Raw genomic sequence first — 18,652 nt, 5'->3', positions numbered from 1 at the left:
AAGCTGAAAAAACGTATTCCGTTGTTCAGTTTCCTCCCTGAACGATCGTGTGACCTGCTGTGGCAGTTCTTGATCGAGCAGTACTGACCAAACATATCCAAGTTTATTAAAATCTCGACAGAAAATACAAAAACAACCTCCAACACACTAACTCAAATACAGCGGGATAGGAGGCGATCCTGCAAATATGGCGGATTACTCATAATGCCACACGGCGTGACGTCAACTCCACATTCCCTAGGGGAAGTTAATATTGTGAAATGTTTAAAACAATAAAAAATATTTTTTTGTGAAATATTTAAAAATAAATAGATACATTAATTACTGGTTAAATATTTTATTCAATGAATAAAGTATTGCAAAATAAATTGGTCAATTTCATTATTTATTTTTTTAAATAATTACTCAAATTAGTTTGAGTACATTGGTCTTCCAAGTTCTGGCTGATTATTTCATATGAGCCTAGTTTATTATTAGCAATACAGATCTCTCAGAAGAAACATTCTGTTACTAGGCTTTGTTGTATGTGTCCAAATGCAAACCACAATATACCAAAATGTTAAAATCCAGTTTTGAATCAAATACAAGATAGAGATTCAGCATCCCTTTATTCTTCAACACATTTGAAATTTTATCAGAATTGAAATAATTCCGCCTACAAGTGAATTGGTCCATTTACTCACTGATATGAACATAAAACAACATGAGACACCAACAAGATTGAACCATTTTAAGACTAGAAATCGCAAATGTCACATGCACTTGCATAGCATCACAAGGATACAAATACAACAGAGAAGAGTAATCAATATTTAGAAACATATTCTCATATAATACATGGACATCGTCAATACTTTACCATCATAAATCATAAATAAAATTTGTTTTGATATTGCATTTTAATTTGGCAAAAATTGAGGTGAAAGTGCCATGTATACATGCTTCACATATGACACCTGTAGTCTTTTATTTTATGCCATGCACTTTGAACCAAGTCCACAAAATAAAATAATATGCGATTAACAAGCTATACACAATGACATAAAGGTTAGGTTACATAAGAAAGGAATAATTGAAAACAGGTTGTTGAATTATAAAAGAAATTATGCACACCCAAGGCGGTAATGCTTACATTATAATGCATTGTCCCACGGTTATCACAAACATTGCTCTGGTGCCTATTTTTAAGACATTTGAAAGGTTAGGTGTGTGGTTTACTGAAAAAGACTCAACACCCATGGAACATTACTCAACCAATCAGAATAAAGCATTCAACATGCCCGTTGTACAGTATAACACAAATGTTATATAATACATTACATTAATCTGAAATACTTGATTCAAATAGTTGGGTTCTGACCAGAAATCTATAACTGACCATTGTCCAGCAAACAATTCCCAACATTAGTTTTATGTCTTTGTTTCAACTCAAATGAAAATTTAATTTATTTAAGGTGATAAGCACAAAAATATACAGTCACCAGTTATTTATTAAAACCAAGTGACCAACTTGATTGGTCATGATTAAATATATACTTGATTTGAAGATATAAGACATGCCAAGCCAACATAATAATTTACATGAATGTTACCTCGGCTGACATGCCTTTAAAAGAAACCCGTATTATTATCATCACAAAACAACCAGTTCATTTCACCATAAAGAATCAACATTGACAATCATTTAATATCAGTTACCTGTATATATATAGTTAACATTTTAAGTGGATAAAAAAAACTTTTAAGTTTTGACTAATACACGTTCTTGTCTTAGGAAAACTCTGATGAACTTTTTTGATCCACTTCAAATGTTGACTAGTCTAGTTTTAGTTAGTGAGCTTGCACAGAGAGACATTCGAGCCATTTGAAAAGATCCAGAAAGCTGGATACACAGGCTCAGAGAAAGGAAACACGAAAGTGTGAAATGGGTAGGCCCGGTCCTGCACGTTATAGAATGTTGCACTTCCCCCATCACAATCCAGCAGGATGCCCACACGACTGGGGTTTGGATTCGCCAACACCGTCTCAATGCTGTTGTGCCATGCAGAAAGCTTCACGTTAAACCATTCCACACACCAGGATTCCACATTGCGGCCCAGGCGGCTGGATGGACCCTTCCGGTCGATCCTACCATATGCGAGCCCCAATCCGCAGAAGTTGTTGCTGCTCATTTTGATTTCCCAGTAATGGCGCCCCTGAGAGAAGCCCTTGGTGCAGAGCACCTGGGAACAAACAGAGAAGCGAGTAGGAATATCCGGATAGTTAGTAGGCTCATCTGAGACTGAAGCTTTGGTGAAATTTTCAGAGAGCAAAATCCGCTTGTGAGCCGTTCTGACATCAAAATTGAGGATAGTGCCATCTATAAAGATAAAAAACAATCACATTAGAGATAACAAAATGAATACAATTTTATTAAAAATCTTAAACCAAACTAGTTTTAACTCACATTTAAGAAGTTCATTCCTTTGAACCCAACTCTGCGCAGCCATTGAACCACCAGAAAATTGATCTGTAACTAAAGAAAGCCCAAGTTAAAAAGCATTACATAAAAATCTATGTATTTTCTACAGAGCCCCTAAGGGGACATGGAGAAAAAATAAAATAAAGTTTAGTTTCGCGTGCGCACGTGAAACCATCCCGTGCGCACGTGAAACTATCGCGTTTAGTTTAGCGAGCGCACATTAAAACTTAAAAGGGCGCACGTGAAACTATCGCGTGCGCACGTGAAAGCGAAAGTTTCATGTGCACACGCGAAACTAAACTTTAAAAAAACATTTGATTACATAACAATCAATGTATTTTCTACGAAGCCCCTTACGGGACATGGACAAAAATAAAGTTTAGTGAAACCATCGAGTGCGCATGTGAAACTATCGCATTTAGTTTAGGGAACGCACGTGAAACTTTCAAGCGCACACATGTATTAATGTATTTTCTACAGAGCCCCAAAGGGGACATGGAGAAAATTTTTAAAAAAAATTTGTTTCGCGTGCGTAAAGTTTAGTTTCGCGTGCGCACGTGAAACTATCGCGTTTAGTTTAGGGCGCGTATGTGAAACTTTCAAGCGCGCATGTTAATCAATGTATTTTCTACGGAGCCCCTAAGGGGACATGGAGAAAAAATAAAATAAAGTTTAGTTTAGCGCGCGCATGTCAAACTTTTAAGGGCGCACGTGAAACTATCGCGTGCGCATGTGAAAGCGAAAGTTTCATGTGCACACGTGAAACTAAACTTAAAAAAAAATAGATCAGCAATTTTATAAATATTATTCTGTCTTAACTATACTCATTCTTATTTTTTCTCAAACAAGTAAAAAGTATTATCTTCCTGAACTATCCCCTTTAAATACAGAGATAAAAAAAGAGTAAGCCGGAAAAGGTATAGGAGCCTTTTGAATTGTCATTGGCCCTACTGGGATAGTGCTGATCTGTATTATTGAGACCTGAAATGTTTTCTGTACTCACACAAAATAAATTCAGATTCTGTCATTTGAATACTATTAGTTAATACACTGATAAGACAAAACATTTTGACAAGTCACTGGTAAAGTATTATTTAACTGCCACAAATAAAGGTCTGGGTAGATTAGAAGGTAAGCAAACAATAAGTTCTTGTTATCAGCGTGTTGGATGCAGGGCAAACAGGACTTTGACAAAGGCCAAATTGTTCTGATAAGGTTAGAGACTGGGTTAGAGTATTCTTGAAACAGCAAGATGTTTTGTCTGAAGAGGGACAAACGAACCCAGTCTCACGGAGTTGCGTACAAATAGCACAAAGTGTAAAAAAACGTGCAAATTCCAATTTGGCGTGCATATGATACGCCAGTTCTCCCTATTCACTTAAGCGGCACATCTTTTATGTCGTTTTATTTATTGGTTTCTCCATTTTTTTGGAAATTGAACCATTGTCGCTTAGGTTTGGGGTTAGAACAACTAACTTTTTATTACATAAAAATGACATCCCAACCTCATTTGTAACCCCAACTCCAAGCGACCATGGCTTAAAAATAGACAAAAACATGTCAAAACCTAAATATTAAATAACCTCCTTAAGCAAATCTCAAATCTAACCCTTAACCCAAGTGAAAATGGTTAAAAAAAACAGAAAAAAATTGAGAAACCAATAAATAAAACAACAAAAAAAGATGCGCCTTTTAAGTGAATGGGGAGGACTGGCGTATCATATGCACACCAAATTGGAATTTGGCATATGTATTGCACCATTTTCACACTTCGTGCTATTTATACGCATCTACATGCGACTGGGTAGGACAAACAACAAACAGATTTTAGCCACCAAAGCGTCATAGGTTAACAAGGGCTTTTCCACCTTGTCCAAGTCAACAAGAGGTCTTAAAGATGGTTATGTAAGGAATGCTTCGTAATACACTGTGCATGACCTCGGATTTCCACTGACTGCGGAACGCTGCGGATCCGCTGAGGAACGGCGGCGGAGTCAATCAGTTTCCATTCAAGTCAATGTGTGTATTTCCACTGACTGCGTTCCCAATCCGTCACAGCTCCGGCCATCCGCAGCCCTCCGGAACAAATACGCAGAGCTTCTATTTTTGCCGGATGCCGGACAGCTCCGCAGGGCGGAGCCATGACTATATTGCGTGATCATACCCGAATTCGTGAGATCTCGTGTTGTGATCTGGACTGGTCCAGCAAAACGTCATAATTTAGCGTCATAATGGGCGGAGACAGAACTAGATATCGCGCGATCATCACGTGAATTTGCGAGACCTCATGGGTTCTCGTAATTTCAGCACGCAGCCTTTCTGCAACAAATACGGAACTGGTGGTTATTGCCAGACGGCGGAGTGCGGAGCCGTAACGCATCGGAGCCAATCTGCAGCCGCTCCGCAGTTGGTGGAAATCTGGGGCATTGTATGAGTGCCATCTCCATTTCCCATGGGGGAGTGTAGGCATCACTGTGCACTGTGAGACAGGGACAAACCATTTTGATGGGTGTGTGATGCTCTAGACAATATTCGCCTGGAAAACATTGGGTTGAAACACTCGTGTGGATAAAACTTTTACATGTGTTATGTACTTAAAAATTGTTGCCCAGAAGAAGTCCTCTGTAATGGTTACTCCATTGCACGAACTCAGTGTTGATGTAGATAGCGCTTTGTGTGGTTTTCATTGTTTGATATGAGCCTGATGATTTTCGTCTCTTCTGCGAATTTAACAATAATGTTTGAGTTGTGGATGGGTTGGCAGTCATGTGTGAAAAGTGCAAAAAGTAAGGGACCCAGCACAAAGCCCTGGGGGACTCAAGGTGATAGTGAATGATGTTTGCTTGTCCAGTCTGACAATCTGGAGGTTACTGATGAGGAAATCCATTATTCACACATGGACAGACTAAGGGCTAATGCAAGTAGTTTGTCGACAAGCTTGTTTGGAATTATGGTGTTGAACGCTTGGCTGTAATCGACAAAAATCATTCTGACATAAATGTTGTATCCATCCCCTTAGGCGAGTAAGGGCTGTGTTAAGAGCCACACAGATGGCGAGTTGTAGTTGTTATTGAAGTTCTCCTCTATCCCTTGTTTGATCTGACCTAATTTCTCTTTTTAGGGTTCATGCGCTCGCAAATAAAACAAAGATATAAGAAGCCAAGCATCTGCTTAATGCCTAAATGAGGCACAGAGTATCCGCTTCAGTTTTATCAATGAAAGACTAAAGATAGCGCTGAACAGTTGTTTCGCACTAGAAGTCAGAAACAATGTTAAAACATTGTGCTTGGTACAAAACACATCTAAATACCAGATATAAACAGCCTCAAAGTCTTTCGTCTGATTTTCCCGAGTCAGTTGTTCTGTCGGCACAAAGAAGCAAGTGATCTGCTCAACTGTATCCTTAATTTTATTGTTTCGCCACACCTCTATAGGAATCAGAATACAGCAAGTCCTTTATTTTCCTCTGTGTAGCAGTGCTCAGTCTGAGCTCATCCATTTTATTGGTGAGTGAACTCGCAAGAAAGAGATTTTTGTTATCTCTTAGCCAAGTTAGCAGGTCAGCACATTTGCCCCACTTCTGTCTTCTCTCCCTGCACCATCTAGGTATCCACCTTAGTACTGGTGGTCTGAGAATATCCCGAGGTATTGTTTCTGAGATTAAATAATATATTGTGCAGTCCATACCAATTTGAAACAGTTCTTGGTGGCTATAATGATCGTTCGCTTTTACAAGTGAGAAAACAAAAGACAATTTTACTAAAAAAAGCACCGGAAAGAAACACACAAAGCTTCTGCATCCGTGTGCACTGCCATCTTGGAAATATTGCCTCGGCAGTTTGGTGCTGTTTTCGGAGCATGTGACAGACCAATGGCATATTAGGTTGGCGGTCATAATGTTTTGGCTCATCAGTGTACATTGTGTTCTTACAGACTTCACACAGAAATGAAAAACTGTATAGGAAAGCATCACTGAACAAGAACATACCAATTTCACACATCTTTAACTTTGCTGTCATCATGTCTGTGATGTTTTCCATGCTTTTTGAAAGAGAAGGATTCATTTCCCTAGGATTATTCTTAGTTCCTAGGAAAGGAGATATGAATAATCATTTTTAGTGAATGATTCTGTAAAATTTTAAAGCAATAAAATACTAGTTTTAAATATATTAATTTTCAGAAAAATATGTGAATACCACTGCAAAACTTAATGTAAATAAAATAGAAAAATAAGGCTTTCCAAGTAAAAAAACAAATTTGCACATATGCATCACTACTAGTAGTAGCCTAATTATCAGATGTACTGTAAAATAATGAACAGATGGAGGGTGGTCAGAGCTTACTGTTGGCACTTTGGTCTTTACGTGGCTTGTCATTCTTTTCTTTAGTAGCACGACTCTTATCTATGAGGAAACGATTGACACAGAGAGAGACACATATGAATAGAGATATGGCAAGATAAAATGCAGAACTAATAATTCAAAACTGCAAACAAGCAGATGGTGTATGTGCATAGTTGTATGTTAGTTAAAAAAAATAAAAGTATTTTCTTAATGACATACTGGGCTGATTTTTCTGTTTAGTTCCTTGAACTCTGCCTCTGAGAGGAGCTCCTGGACTAGGTGATCTCACATGTGTGTGTGGTTGAGAGACTATAAAGATATTATGAGAAAGAGCAGAAATGTTAAAAGAGTCAGAATGTAATAAAAGTGTATGAAAGGGCATGGATGGTTTTTAATTCAGGGACTTAAAGACAGTACAGAAAGTGGAGTGAATACATACAATACTTATACAATACATACAACTACAACATTATTGGATTGCATGTTGGAAATGAGCTATAGTTACAACTTACACATTTCTCTTGGATTTGGCAGAGCTGTAAAACTCTCACGGTTTTCTGAGAATTGGGCTTTGAGAGAAAATCAGTTTACTTTATACATGCATTAAAAATTCAACATATAATGAAGCAACATACTTTTTAATTAAGCCCAGGATGTTGTGTATATTATCTATTTATTTGTTTTATAAGCACTGATTGCTTAAAAAAACCTTTCCTGTGGAAAGAACAGTTTTCTCAAAGTCTGTAAAAACATTTGAATGCAAAGAGTGACATCACTGTATACTGTACCACGCACCTGCAAACTATCAAAACAACGCACAACATAGGGAAGATCCTAAACCAACGCACCTGGTTTAAGTACAAGGATTCGGTTTTCTGCTGGTTGCTCCAGTAATCTAGTTATCCATTCTTTCAGTGCAACTGCAGATGAGTGGTAAGAAATTACCTTGTTACTATCCACATTAATGCGAGGATTATAGGGCTCAAAATTAACCACTGATGGCAAATTCACACAGGCCTGTGACAGAAAACCAAGACAGAACATTGTTCAAGAGATCAAAGGTTATGTTTACATGCACAACATTTTGTCAATCTGATTGAATTTAATCCGATTGCAGGTTACGACAATACAGTTTCCTGTACATAAACCCTAAACATTGCAATCTGATTAAAATGTTCATTTACATGTACATTCTATATAAGCCGAACAAAATTTCTGCGCAAGTGAACAGCCAGGGTTTCCAGATTCGCGACTATTCATAACTACGTAACGCGTTCAGACTTTTTTTTGCTTTTTGCACCTGAGCTTGTAATGCGCACAGCTTAGACTTTTCCGCAAACTAGAGAGGTTGTTATGTATGCAGAGGTTTGAATCCAGTCAGTGAGTTGATGGCATCATGAGTGTTGCCAGCTGGCCTTAAAGTAAAGCAGCTTCTGTTTTTTTATACAACAATCCAGTTGCCAAACACTACAATGGATACAATGGACAACCCCTCAGTTAGTACTCTCACAAATTAATTTTACACTAAGTTTGACACACCATATAACTTAATTAAATATTATATATTACACATATATACATTCATTAAAAATATAACAGTGCTGAAGAAGGGTTTTCTGGATGAATGACTTAAATTATAAACTGCTACAGCAAACTGCTTTCCAATTACCTTTAGGAAGGTAAGTGACTGTGACTGGTCCAGCAGACTGTTGATCTCAGATTTGGTACTGCTCATTTTCTCGACGTTCTCATTAAATTTCTTCATCATGGAAGCCAGTTTGCTTTGACCTTTTATCAGTTCCTCATCAATGGCATGCATGGCCTCATTCTCATCTCTGTCGATCATTTGTCTGATCTGTCTGTATTCTGTCTCAAGAATATGTTTGCGGGTTGCAGCCAAGCCCTGAGAAAGCAAAAACAAAAGAAAAAAGGTGATCTAGCCCAAAATCTGGCAAGGGGATACAATATAAATATGAATCTATAAAAACAAAAATTCCTGTAATTGTTTACTTAAACATTTGTATTCAACCTATATGTTTCTTCCAAACATACAAAAAGTGGACATTTTAAAAAAATCTTTGAAAATGAATTAGAACATCATTTTTACTGTACAGTCTTATTATTACTAGGAAAAAAATTATACTATTTAACAACTACATGTGCTGCAGATAATTTCCTTCCTTTACATTTTATATCACTGTATAAATTTGGGCATCTTTGTAGACCAAACATGATACGAAGCGCAGGGTGTATGTGCAGAAAACCGACCAACAAGATGGGTCTAGGGGAAAGACTTTACCTATTGGATCAGGCTGGTCCCCCTGTGGAGGAATACGTAAGGTACTTTTTGGATTTATGTTACCGTGTATCTTAAGAATGATATCATGTTAAAGTTAAGTTTTTTGCAAGGACTAGATCATGAACTGTTTGAACTCATGCCACGAGCTGAACACCCATGTACCCTGGAGTAGTACTGCCATTGCTCCACGACACACACCTTTATTTACACACTGTAAACTCCCTTTGCCATCTGAAATCACATGCCCGTCTAAAATCAAATGCCCGCCTTTAGGGCTGCACGATAGGGCTGTATGATGCAACATACAATGCAAAAAGGCATTAAAGTGCCCATCTTATGACTGCTTTTCCACAAGTTATATAGGAGTATGAGTTCCATCAAGCATGTTTCAAAAGTTGTTTGCTCGAAATAGCTTGTAGGAAAAGATTGTTACCCATCTCTAGTAGCCTCTGTTTCAGGGCAGTTCAGATTGTGCCGTTTTGAGCTAGTCTTACATATTTATGAGCTACTGCTCCTTTGATCACGCCCCACTACTAACGTCATGTGATCGTGCGCATGCTCAGTGGTCTCGTGAGCAGTACAGACCATACTGTGTTATTATTTTATATATTATTATTATTATTAACGGTTTATGTTGCCAACAGACAATTCATGCAGAAAAGTATCACTAATAAGTACACTACAGGAGAAGAAACTCATGACACACAATGATTCCTGAGTAAATTGTGATGTTACGTTAGCAGTCACAACAACAAACTCGTTTTCCCTGAACAATGCGAACATATTCCCATTATAAAACATTTTTAAACACATTATTTTCGCAAATTACATAAATTAGGACCCGGCGGGGGATGTATACTGCTTGTGGACCGCGTGCTAATTGCTAGAAGCTAGCGGGAGGTCCGGACCGTAAAGTTATAAGGCTCGGGGGTTAGCATCGTCAGAAAAGCCGGGGCTGTAAGGCCCGGTCTCGGTGTGTCAAACTCATCATGACACACAAAGATTCCAGCGTAAATTGTGATGTAGCAGTCTGAACAATACACTCGTTTCCCTGGACAATACTAACATATTCCCGTTATAAACATTTTTAAACGCATTATTTTCGCAAATTACAGAAATTAAGACCTGGCGGGGGATGTATACTGCTTGTGGACCGCATGCTAATTGCTAGAAGCTAGCGGGAGGTCCGGACCGTGTATATATCTATGCGGACCGTAAAGTTATTAGAGGCTCACCTCGTCAGAAAAGCCGGGGCGTAACAGTTACGGTCTCGGTTAGTTTGGCAAAAAGCTTTTAGCTCTAGCATCATAAATGTAGTATTTTGTGACAGAAGATGACAACATGCAAAATATAACGTGACTTCTTACCTTTAACGATGAAACAACGCGATCGCGAATCGAATCCAGTCTGTTTCAGATGTGTGAATGATCCATGAAAGTCCAATAAAATACATCCAATTACCATTTGTCCACAAATGCTTATAATCCGTGAAATATAGATACATAGTCTGTTGTTTACATCAGATTTCGCATGAAGGTCTTATCGCCTACAATCTGAGGACTGTTTGCGTCGTAACACACTGTATATAAGATACTCCGGGTTCCAATAACCACGCGTTAAAACTTTGTTTTTAAAAGTAGGTGGAAGTATAATCCATAATATCCAAATAGCGCTGTTATTTCCGTGAGACATGATAACAGCACAGCCACAGAGGGTCTCATTCAAGTGACTGCTCTATGCTCTCTAGCTACCTGGTGGGTGGAGACCTGCGAGTGGGGTGGTGGGCGGGAAAATTCAAACTGAATGTGACGAAATTTTTTGTTACGTCACAACGGAGCTGAGTTTTAACTCGCGCAATCTGAGACTCAAGGCAGAGGACATTCAGAAACCTGTATCTCACTCAAAACAGCATGGATGGATTTTTTTCCAAGTTTGTATGCGTGTGGGAGCATCAGAGACACAAAATAACACCCCAAAACCCAGAAAAAGTGAGTTTTTCATAATACGGGCACTTTAAGTTTGTAAAAGCTATTTAAATTATAATAAAATATATTTGAAGAGTTTCGTTGCAAAACCGTTTTTAACATTTTTGTCAAAACATGTTTATTATTGTGTTATCATCATTTTATTATTTTGTTTTATGGTGCTACTTAGCTGTATTTTTAAGTTATCAAGGTTTAAATCAAAACAAACCAACTGCAGTTGAATTGATTTTAATTGGAATGCACAACCAAAACACGAGATTTCTGACTAATTAAAATTTAAAAAAACTGGTTTTGCAATGAAACTCTTCATTTAAACACTGAAAATCACATCACATAACCAACACATGCTGCACATTCTTCCTGGGATCGCCTGTCTCTCTATGTGCATCTAAAACTTTCAAGTTAAATTCATTAATTTGCTGAAAACATTTACTATACACATATTGTGATACGCATATTTGCAATATTTGGATAATTTGTCTGTAAATATTTCTCAATAATATATTTGATGATGGTAATTGCACATTGCTGTGAAAACAGCAGTACACAAATTTGAAAAAGTATTACATTTAAGCCCCATTTAATGTTACCAACATTCCACAAATCGCTTGGTCATAAGTTTCATATTTGACAGGGATGTTATAGAAGTTGTGAATCTGATGAAATAATATGGCAATCCTTAAAAAATAAAGTTTAATTTGCAGATGGTACTAGTGTTCTCTCTGTGATACTGACTAACTGTCCAGATTACTAATAGACTAAACTAGAATGGAGAGGGCTGTCAAAAGATTAATTGCATACAAAATAAAAGTTTGTGTTTGCATTATATATTTGAGTGTGTATTACGTGCCATTTTTTTGTATATATAAATACACACACATGCATGTATGAATTTAACATATATACATATATGTACATACATACATATATATATTTTTTATCTATTTATTATATATTTTATATCATATATATAAATTAAAAATATATACATAATTTAAAAAAGTATACATGTATGTGTTTATTTATATATACATAGTAATTATACAAACACAAACGTTTATATATTATGCAAACATAAACATTTATTTTGTATGTGATTAATCGCGATTAATCTTTTGATTATATATATTAGGGCTGTTAAAAGATTAATGTTGATTTCTGCTTTAAATGCCAAGAAGCTCATTATTATGAGATGACCTTTTAATTATCTTGCAAAAATTTGCTTAATTTGCCTTTTGCTATTTTTATTTAAAACATTCCTCAACCGCTTGACATTTGGCTCAAAACTGACATTTTTAATGTAATACATAATTATAACTATTATATGTATATATTACTACTATATGCATTCTTCCAATTCAACAAAAAGACCCCTATCACAATTTTTGTTTGTCTTTTTCAGTTGCCAACATCTGCCACAAATCAGACCCGACATTTTCAAACCAATATACAATGAATAATTGCTATTATAAGCTTTCATTTTACCCAAGAGTTAAGGGGTGCAGCTGTAGCGCATCATAAGAGAACTGACCCTCTCGGCTAAGCCTGGTTTTTTCTTACAAGTTTTTTTCTCCACAAGACAAGAAGGATGCACTGTGGCGTGAGCAGGTCTAAATGCAATGCTATCTTCATGACACTTTTTTCATATTCACGTTTTATTTTAACAGTGAAAGGCGTAACAGATTTAAGTTAATTGTGAAATTTTTGCTCCTTTAACTTGAAATTAGGAGGCATTTTTATTTATCTCGGTGGCATTTGTGCCCAAAAGTCCTTATAAAATTAACCATGGGTTTACTACAGTAAAAACCAAATAATAATGGTTTACTATAGTTAACCATGGTTACCTCAGTTTTTAAAATGAAGCCACCTAGTGAGTGACATTGCTGTCAAATAATAAAAGCATTATTTTAGGGACAGTCTACAGCCATTTCTCAGTATATCCTCAGATTGACTTTAACCCATGCATAAATCATAAAAAAATAAAATAATGTCTTTGCCTAAATTCTGATTGGATGGGTAAGACAGATGTCCTGCCCATGCCTGGATCCAGCCCTGTTCATAGTCATAGTCTATCAGTCAATCTACAGAAAAACCAAAAATCAGACATCACGGCTTGTGGTAAGATTTAAAGACCCACTAAAGTGCCTTGCAATACACAGCGGCCTTGTTCAATGTGTTGATATAATTTTAAGTGCAACAGGAAGTTTCATTTGGGCTAAGCTCATTGAAGCATACTGTACTGTACATATGCATATGATGTGCATGTCTTACTGTAATATTGGAGACTTCCAAAAATCATGGTTTAATTCACACACTGCAAAACAAGCCAATATATGGATAGACTTATTCTGTTAAAAAAGTTAAAGTAACATTTGCCAACCTTTAACTTAATTTGTTGCTCCTTCATCTGAGCGACGACCTGCTGATTCTTGTCTATTTTGACTTCAAGGGTGTTAAGCATGCCATTCAGGTTCGTCTGAAAGACAAAACAGCAAAAAAATAAATAAATTGTATTTCACACTTATGGAATAATACATTTTTTGTGCATTGGGTTTACTTCACTATTCATCTGAATGTAGACATTTAAATACCTTTTGCTTGAAGCGCTGGTCATCTGTGCTGGTGAACTCACAGCCCTTATGTCCAAAATGCAGACAATTGCTACAGATACAGCACCCGTGTTTGGAGCAGAAGAACTCCATCAGCTTGCTGTGATCGGGACAGAGACGCTCCAGCAGATCAGAAAGCGGATCAGAGAGCTGATGAGCGCGGAATATCGCGTTCTCCCGGTGAGGCCTGACATGATCCTCACAGTAAGAAGCCATACACGTTAAACAAGTTTTGACGGCTGGGGCTTCCATGCAGCTGTCACACTTTATCGGTTCTGGCTCGTTCTTTATCACCTCAACGGGTGTCTTCATGGGTTCAGACTCAGAGATACCCGAGTTTCCTTTATAGGCCTCTAGTACAGCACCGAGGACGGTGTTCTTCCTCAGCTCGGGTTTAGAACTAAACTGCATACGGCAGTGAGGACAAAACAGCGTTGATGATTTGTCGCTCCACGCCGCTTCGAGACAGTTGGCGCAGAAACTGTGTCCACAGATTAAACTCACTGGGTTGTCGAATACACACAAACAGATGCTGCATGTCAAATCGTCTTCGAGACTCAGTAAAGACATTTTTTCGGCCATTGTTTGGGAGAGGTTTAGGCGAGTAGCGATGGCTGACTACACGCGCACGCGCAAGCACTCACAAAGCTGCGCCTCAGTGGAAAAGAAACGAAACTGAAACTATGAGGGTTGCCAAATACGGCTGATGATTTCCAGGTAAAAAGCTATCCAAAACCTACCGAAACGCACAAAAAACACTAAAAATGTTAGATAAACAACTAGTTTAGTAGTTTAACTGCCACGATTACTAGCTATAAACACCAGCAGTAGTCAATTCCCACAGCAAAACACAGGCTCTTTAACGTAATAAGAGCGCATTAGGCGCCCACAGAGAGAGAGAGAGAGAGCGAGAGCGAGATATTATTATTATATTAATTAATAATATACATATTTGTTGCATTTCTTTTTTCGCATTCAGTTGAGTGCACTTTAACGTTAACTTAATAGCTTCCAACATATGCTTCCAACAGGTGTCATATTTTCTGCAAATTTGATGAAGAGTTCACAAATGCAGGAAATCATATTTTTTAACTATTAACACACGTTGTACGTCACTGTTAAAAATGCAATTCAGGAGTACCTATACTAATACTTTTCTTAATTAACCCCTCGTAGTTATTACCGCTATTCATTTTTCATGACGTGTTAAATTTATGTTTTTCAGTTGCGCGTGAGATGGGGGATCAGCTTAATGTGAGAGAGATTACTTGTGAATGCACAGGAACAGGCTGCTTGCTAACCTGAACCGGATGCTGAAGAAATCTGCCAAACTGATCCCAAATCAGCTCATTCGAAATGAAAACCGCCCAATCTGGCAACACGGTAGGAGGGTATAAACGAAACTTCGGCTCTCATTCAAATAATTTATTCCATTGTAAGATTATTTTATCGTATCGATAAATTAACAGTTGTTTTCGTTTATCAGTGTAATACATATTACGGCATAAACTCGATTGAGTTTCAATAAGGCTATGCATTAGTGTTATTTTTTACACTTTCTAAAAGTCTAAATTAAAATGAGTGGCATTTTATCACGTACATTTAAAAAAAAAATATTATATAAATTTTAATGAGTTACTGTGCCCATTAATTGAATATATTGTAAACAAACAGATGTTAAAAAGATGCAAGCAACGTTGCGCAGATCCTCGCAATGGTCCTTTAGGAACACATTAGTGAACGGTGGCCAACATCCATTTAAACAGGTAGCCAACCTGTAAATAAAGGAGAACTTTGTTAGTCATTTACATGTGCCACATTTCCTGCTGCCAGGTGGTGCTATAACTAAATACCTGCATTGAAATAACTCAGTTTAAAAAAAATTTAAACATCAAATTTTTGACATTGCTTCATAATAAATCAGTAATTTAATAAGACAGAAGAATGAGGAAAATAAATACATACAGCCCAGCCCTGCGTATTAACCTAGCTGAATAAATTGTGCAATATTCATATACTTTGGGTATAGACCCAATAAATAAAGACAGAGAGTGTGTGTATGGTCATGATTTTAAGCTATTTGGAAGAGCTAAGTACTCTGCCATGGAAGTGTGACACGTTATTACATTATTGGTTAATAAATGTTATGACATTATTGGCTTATTACAATAAAATTATTATGTTATTGGTCGTTATTACGTTATTGGACGTTATAACATTACGGCTATAACTCATGATGAGTTCGTACACACTCCATGTGTCCATCCCAGATCTACCTAATGGTTCCTTAAATTTTCTGGTGAGTGAATTTGAGGCTTTACATAGGCAGTCATCTCTAGAGTCTCTGTAAGTCCCACAAGCACTAAACAAGTCTGTTAGGAGCTTTGAAGTTGAGTAGAAATTTTCTATGTTTACATTATACCCAGTCAAAAACTCTACTGTCCAAAAAAAGTCAGAACATCATAGAAGTCCATAGCCTGTGGGAAACCTGTGTACACAGCAATATCCAAAAAAGTATTCATTTGATAAGTCTTTAAAGGAGTAGTCCTCTTTTAAGATGGGGCCCATTGACTTACCATAGTATTTTTATGTCCTACTATGAAAAGTCAATGGAGCCCATCTTTAAAGTGGACTACTCCTTTAAGAACAAACATGAAGTACCAACTGGTCAGGTTGACTTTCATGCACAGTTACTGCAAAATGTCTTGGCTGAAAGATGACAGATGGCTTTGCAAGCATAATGGATTATGTTCATAAGGGGGTTTGACCTGAAAAGATGGTAATGTACAGCTGTGCCCCTCATTCTCCTTGTCTGTTTTCAGGTGACTAATGTGCACATTCCATGACATTATTTTAGCATGGCACAGAGAAAGACTGTCCTTGCTGCCAGTATTCCTGATGGATCTCATCTTAAGCATGGCCATGTTGAATTGCAGACTAATGTGGCAGTAAATCTCACTGATGCTGACATTTGTCTATTTATATTTACGGCCCCCTGCAGTTGCCCTAGGAGAAAAAGCAAAGTGTTTTTGTGAAAATTAGCCACCTTTTAAAATACTCTCTTGCTTTACAATTCCATAGAAGAACATTTTTTGGCTGTATGGTTATATAAAGAAGCTTTAACATCTGAAGATCCTTTATTTTTCAAGGTTATAAAAGGGTATAAGAAATGATTATATGAAAACTAAAAACATTTAACTGAATTTTTCCTTGAGGAACCAAATCAGTAGTTCTGTGAAGAACCTTTTAATACCTTAAGTTTTAAGTGTATTATGAATTGCCCTAAGATTGTTTGAACATTTATGAATAAAAATATCCAAGTGAATAAGCAAATGCATTTATCGACCGCACTGTAAAAAATTATTATGTGCCTTAGATTTAATTAAATAAAAATAGTAATGAAATTCTTGATTTTAACTAAAATTTTAGTTTAAACAACATGGACACGGTACTGAGTAAATTCAACTTAATTTGATCATTTTGTAAGCGATTTTGTAAGAAAAATATGTATTTTTTAATCTTTATAAACTATAACAACTAGCTTCCAGTTACGACGTAATCTCATGCGATTCAAGAGAGTCCCTGCGCGACATACCCATGGCATCCCACGCTCACTATGGTAAAATTTGTGGATTGCGAGACTCCAAGATGGCGTTGTTACCGGAAGCCAAAGTTTTAAATATGCACAAAATTGCACTGATTACCCGCAGAAGACCCTTATTAACTTATTGGAGACATGTGGATTACCTCTGTGAAGGATGAATGAAATTTTTGGGGGGGGGTTTAAATTTGCCATGAGACAGAAGTAGCGATTGTCTTATTTTCCACATGGTGACGTATATCCGAGTGAAACTGGCTTCTGAAATGAAATAAGGCAGGGCTGGAGAGATCATTTTGAGGACTGGAGGAGATTTGTGTTTTTGATTAAAGATTATGAGGGCACATTAAATTTAAAAAAATAACAAAGCTCACAGATAAGTCATTGTAAAAAAAAAATAATTACAAAACATATTAATTTCATGGTGACTTTAAAGTCAGAAGTTGTTTACCTTGTTTATTTATAAAGCTTTGAAGAGCAAGGACAATTACTAAAATAACTTAAAATGTGGTCGTCTGAAAGATGATGGACATTATTCTCAGATTGCTTGAGGGTGAGTAAATCATGGGGTCATTTTGATATTTGGCTGGAGTATCAAATTTTGAGTTGAAACTACATTAATGATTTTGTTAGTCATCTAACTAGACAAACAGTGGTTTGTAATTCCACAAATCCAAAAATGTTCAGCATGCTTTGCATGGGGCCGTATTTGGAGAGTAATTTTTTAAATTAAATGCTATTGTATGTTTTTCACTAAAAAGAAAGACTTATTAGTGTTTAATGTTGATTTATCTTCGATATTTAGAAGATTTTCTGTTTCTTCAAGTTGTACGTTTACTATTGTTCAGAAAAGTGGTACTTGTGTTCAGACTGTGAGTGACACAATGATAATCATGATGTGTGTTAATTCAATGAACATTAACAGTAATGTACTGAGACCAGTCTCATTTGATCATCATATGTAATAAATACGTTAAAAAGATAAAGAAATAAAGTCTTATTCAAAAATTACTTTTCTATTTTTTGAGAGTAATAATAAGAGTAAGAGTAATAATATAATAGTAATATTGACAAATGTTAAGTGTATTAACAAGTAGATTTTCTGGTAAAGACCTTGAAATGATAGCAGTAAACTTGACTTAAAAATATGCATGAAAATTCTACAACTTATTTTTATCAGTGCATAGAATATAAAAAATTCCTACAATTAATAAAATAATCAGATTTAATAAAATGAAAACACTTTAAATGCATTTGTTGCCCTGAAATTTCTTGTCCATAATGAAGACCATATTAATTTGTTACAAATTAATATAATGAATAATTTGTCAAGAATCAAGACAAATCCACACACTGA

General features: G+C 36.5%; 1 protein-coding gene across 2 annotated transcripts; it reads right to left on the bottom strand.

The window, feature by feature from the left end:
• Nucleotides 1–589: 589 nt before the first annotated feature.
• trim25 (tripartite motif containing 25) lies at nucleotides 590–14,364 on the bottom strand. 2 transcript variants are annotated; one of them, XM_065248620.2, is made up of 10 exons: nucleotides 13,680–14,363; nucleotides 13,469–13,564; nucleotides 8,474–8,707; nucleotides 7,653–7,821; nucleotides 7,317–7,373; nucleotides 7,024–7,113; nucleotides 6,805–6,864; nucleotides 6,450–6,548; nucleotides 2,447–2,515; nucleotides 590–2,359 (listed from the first exon to the last, which is right to left on the bottom strand). In XM_065248620.2, exons 1-10 carry the CDS (start codon nucleotides 14,277–14,279, stop codon nucleotides 1,827–1,829), a joined length of 2,007 nt encoding a protein of 668 aa, XP_065104692.1. In that variant the 5' UTR covers nucleotides 14,280–14,363; the 3' UTR covers nucleotides 590–1,826. The 2 variants fall into 2 exon arrangements, with proteins under 2 accessions (XP_065104692.1, XP_065104693.1); XM_065248621.2 differs by lacking the exon at nucleotides 7,317–7,373 and having other exon boundaries at nucleotides 13,680–14,364.
• Between the last annotated feature and the right edge of the window lie 4,288 nt (nucleotides 14,365–18,652).

The sequence above is a fragment of the Paramisgurnus dabryanus genome, chromosome 2 (assembly GCF_030506205.2).
Source record: "Paramisgurnus dabryanus chromosome 2, PD_genome_1.1, whole genome shotgun sequence".
Lineage (NCBI taxonomy): Eukaryota > Metazoa > Chordata > Actinopteri > Cypriniformes > Cobitidae > Paramisgurnus > Paramisgurnus dabryanus.
Note: the sequence above shows the minus strand (reverse complement) of the source record. Positions and strands in the feature narration are given on the sequence as shown.

Coding starts and splice junctions, on each gene's coding strand:
- trim25 (XM_065248620.2), bottom strand. CDS start 14,279: ATGGCCGAAAAAATGTCTTTACTGAGTCTCGAAGACGATTTGACATGC. Junction 8,708..13,468: donor AGCAACAAATTAAGTTAAAG/GTTGGCAAATGT, acceptor TTGCTTTCTCAG/GGCTTGGCTGCAACCCGCAA. Junction 2,360..2,446: donor AAGGAATGAACTTCTTAAAT/GTGAGTTAAAAC, acceptor TTATCTTTATAG/ATGGCACTATCCTCAATTTT.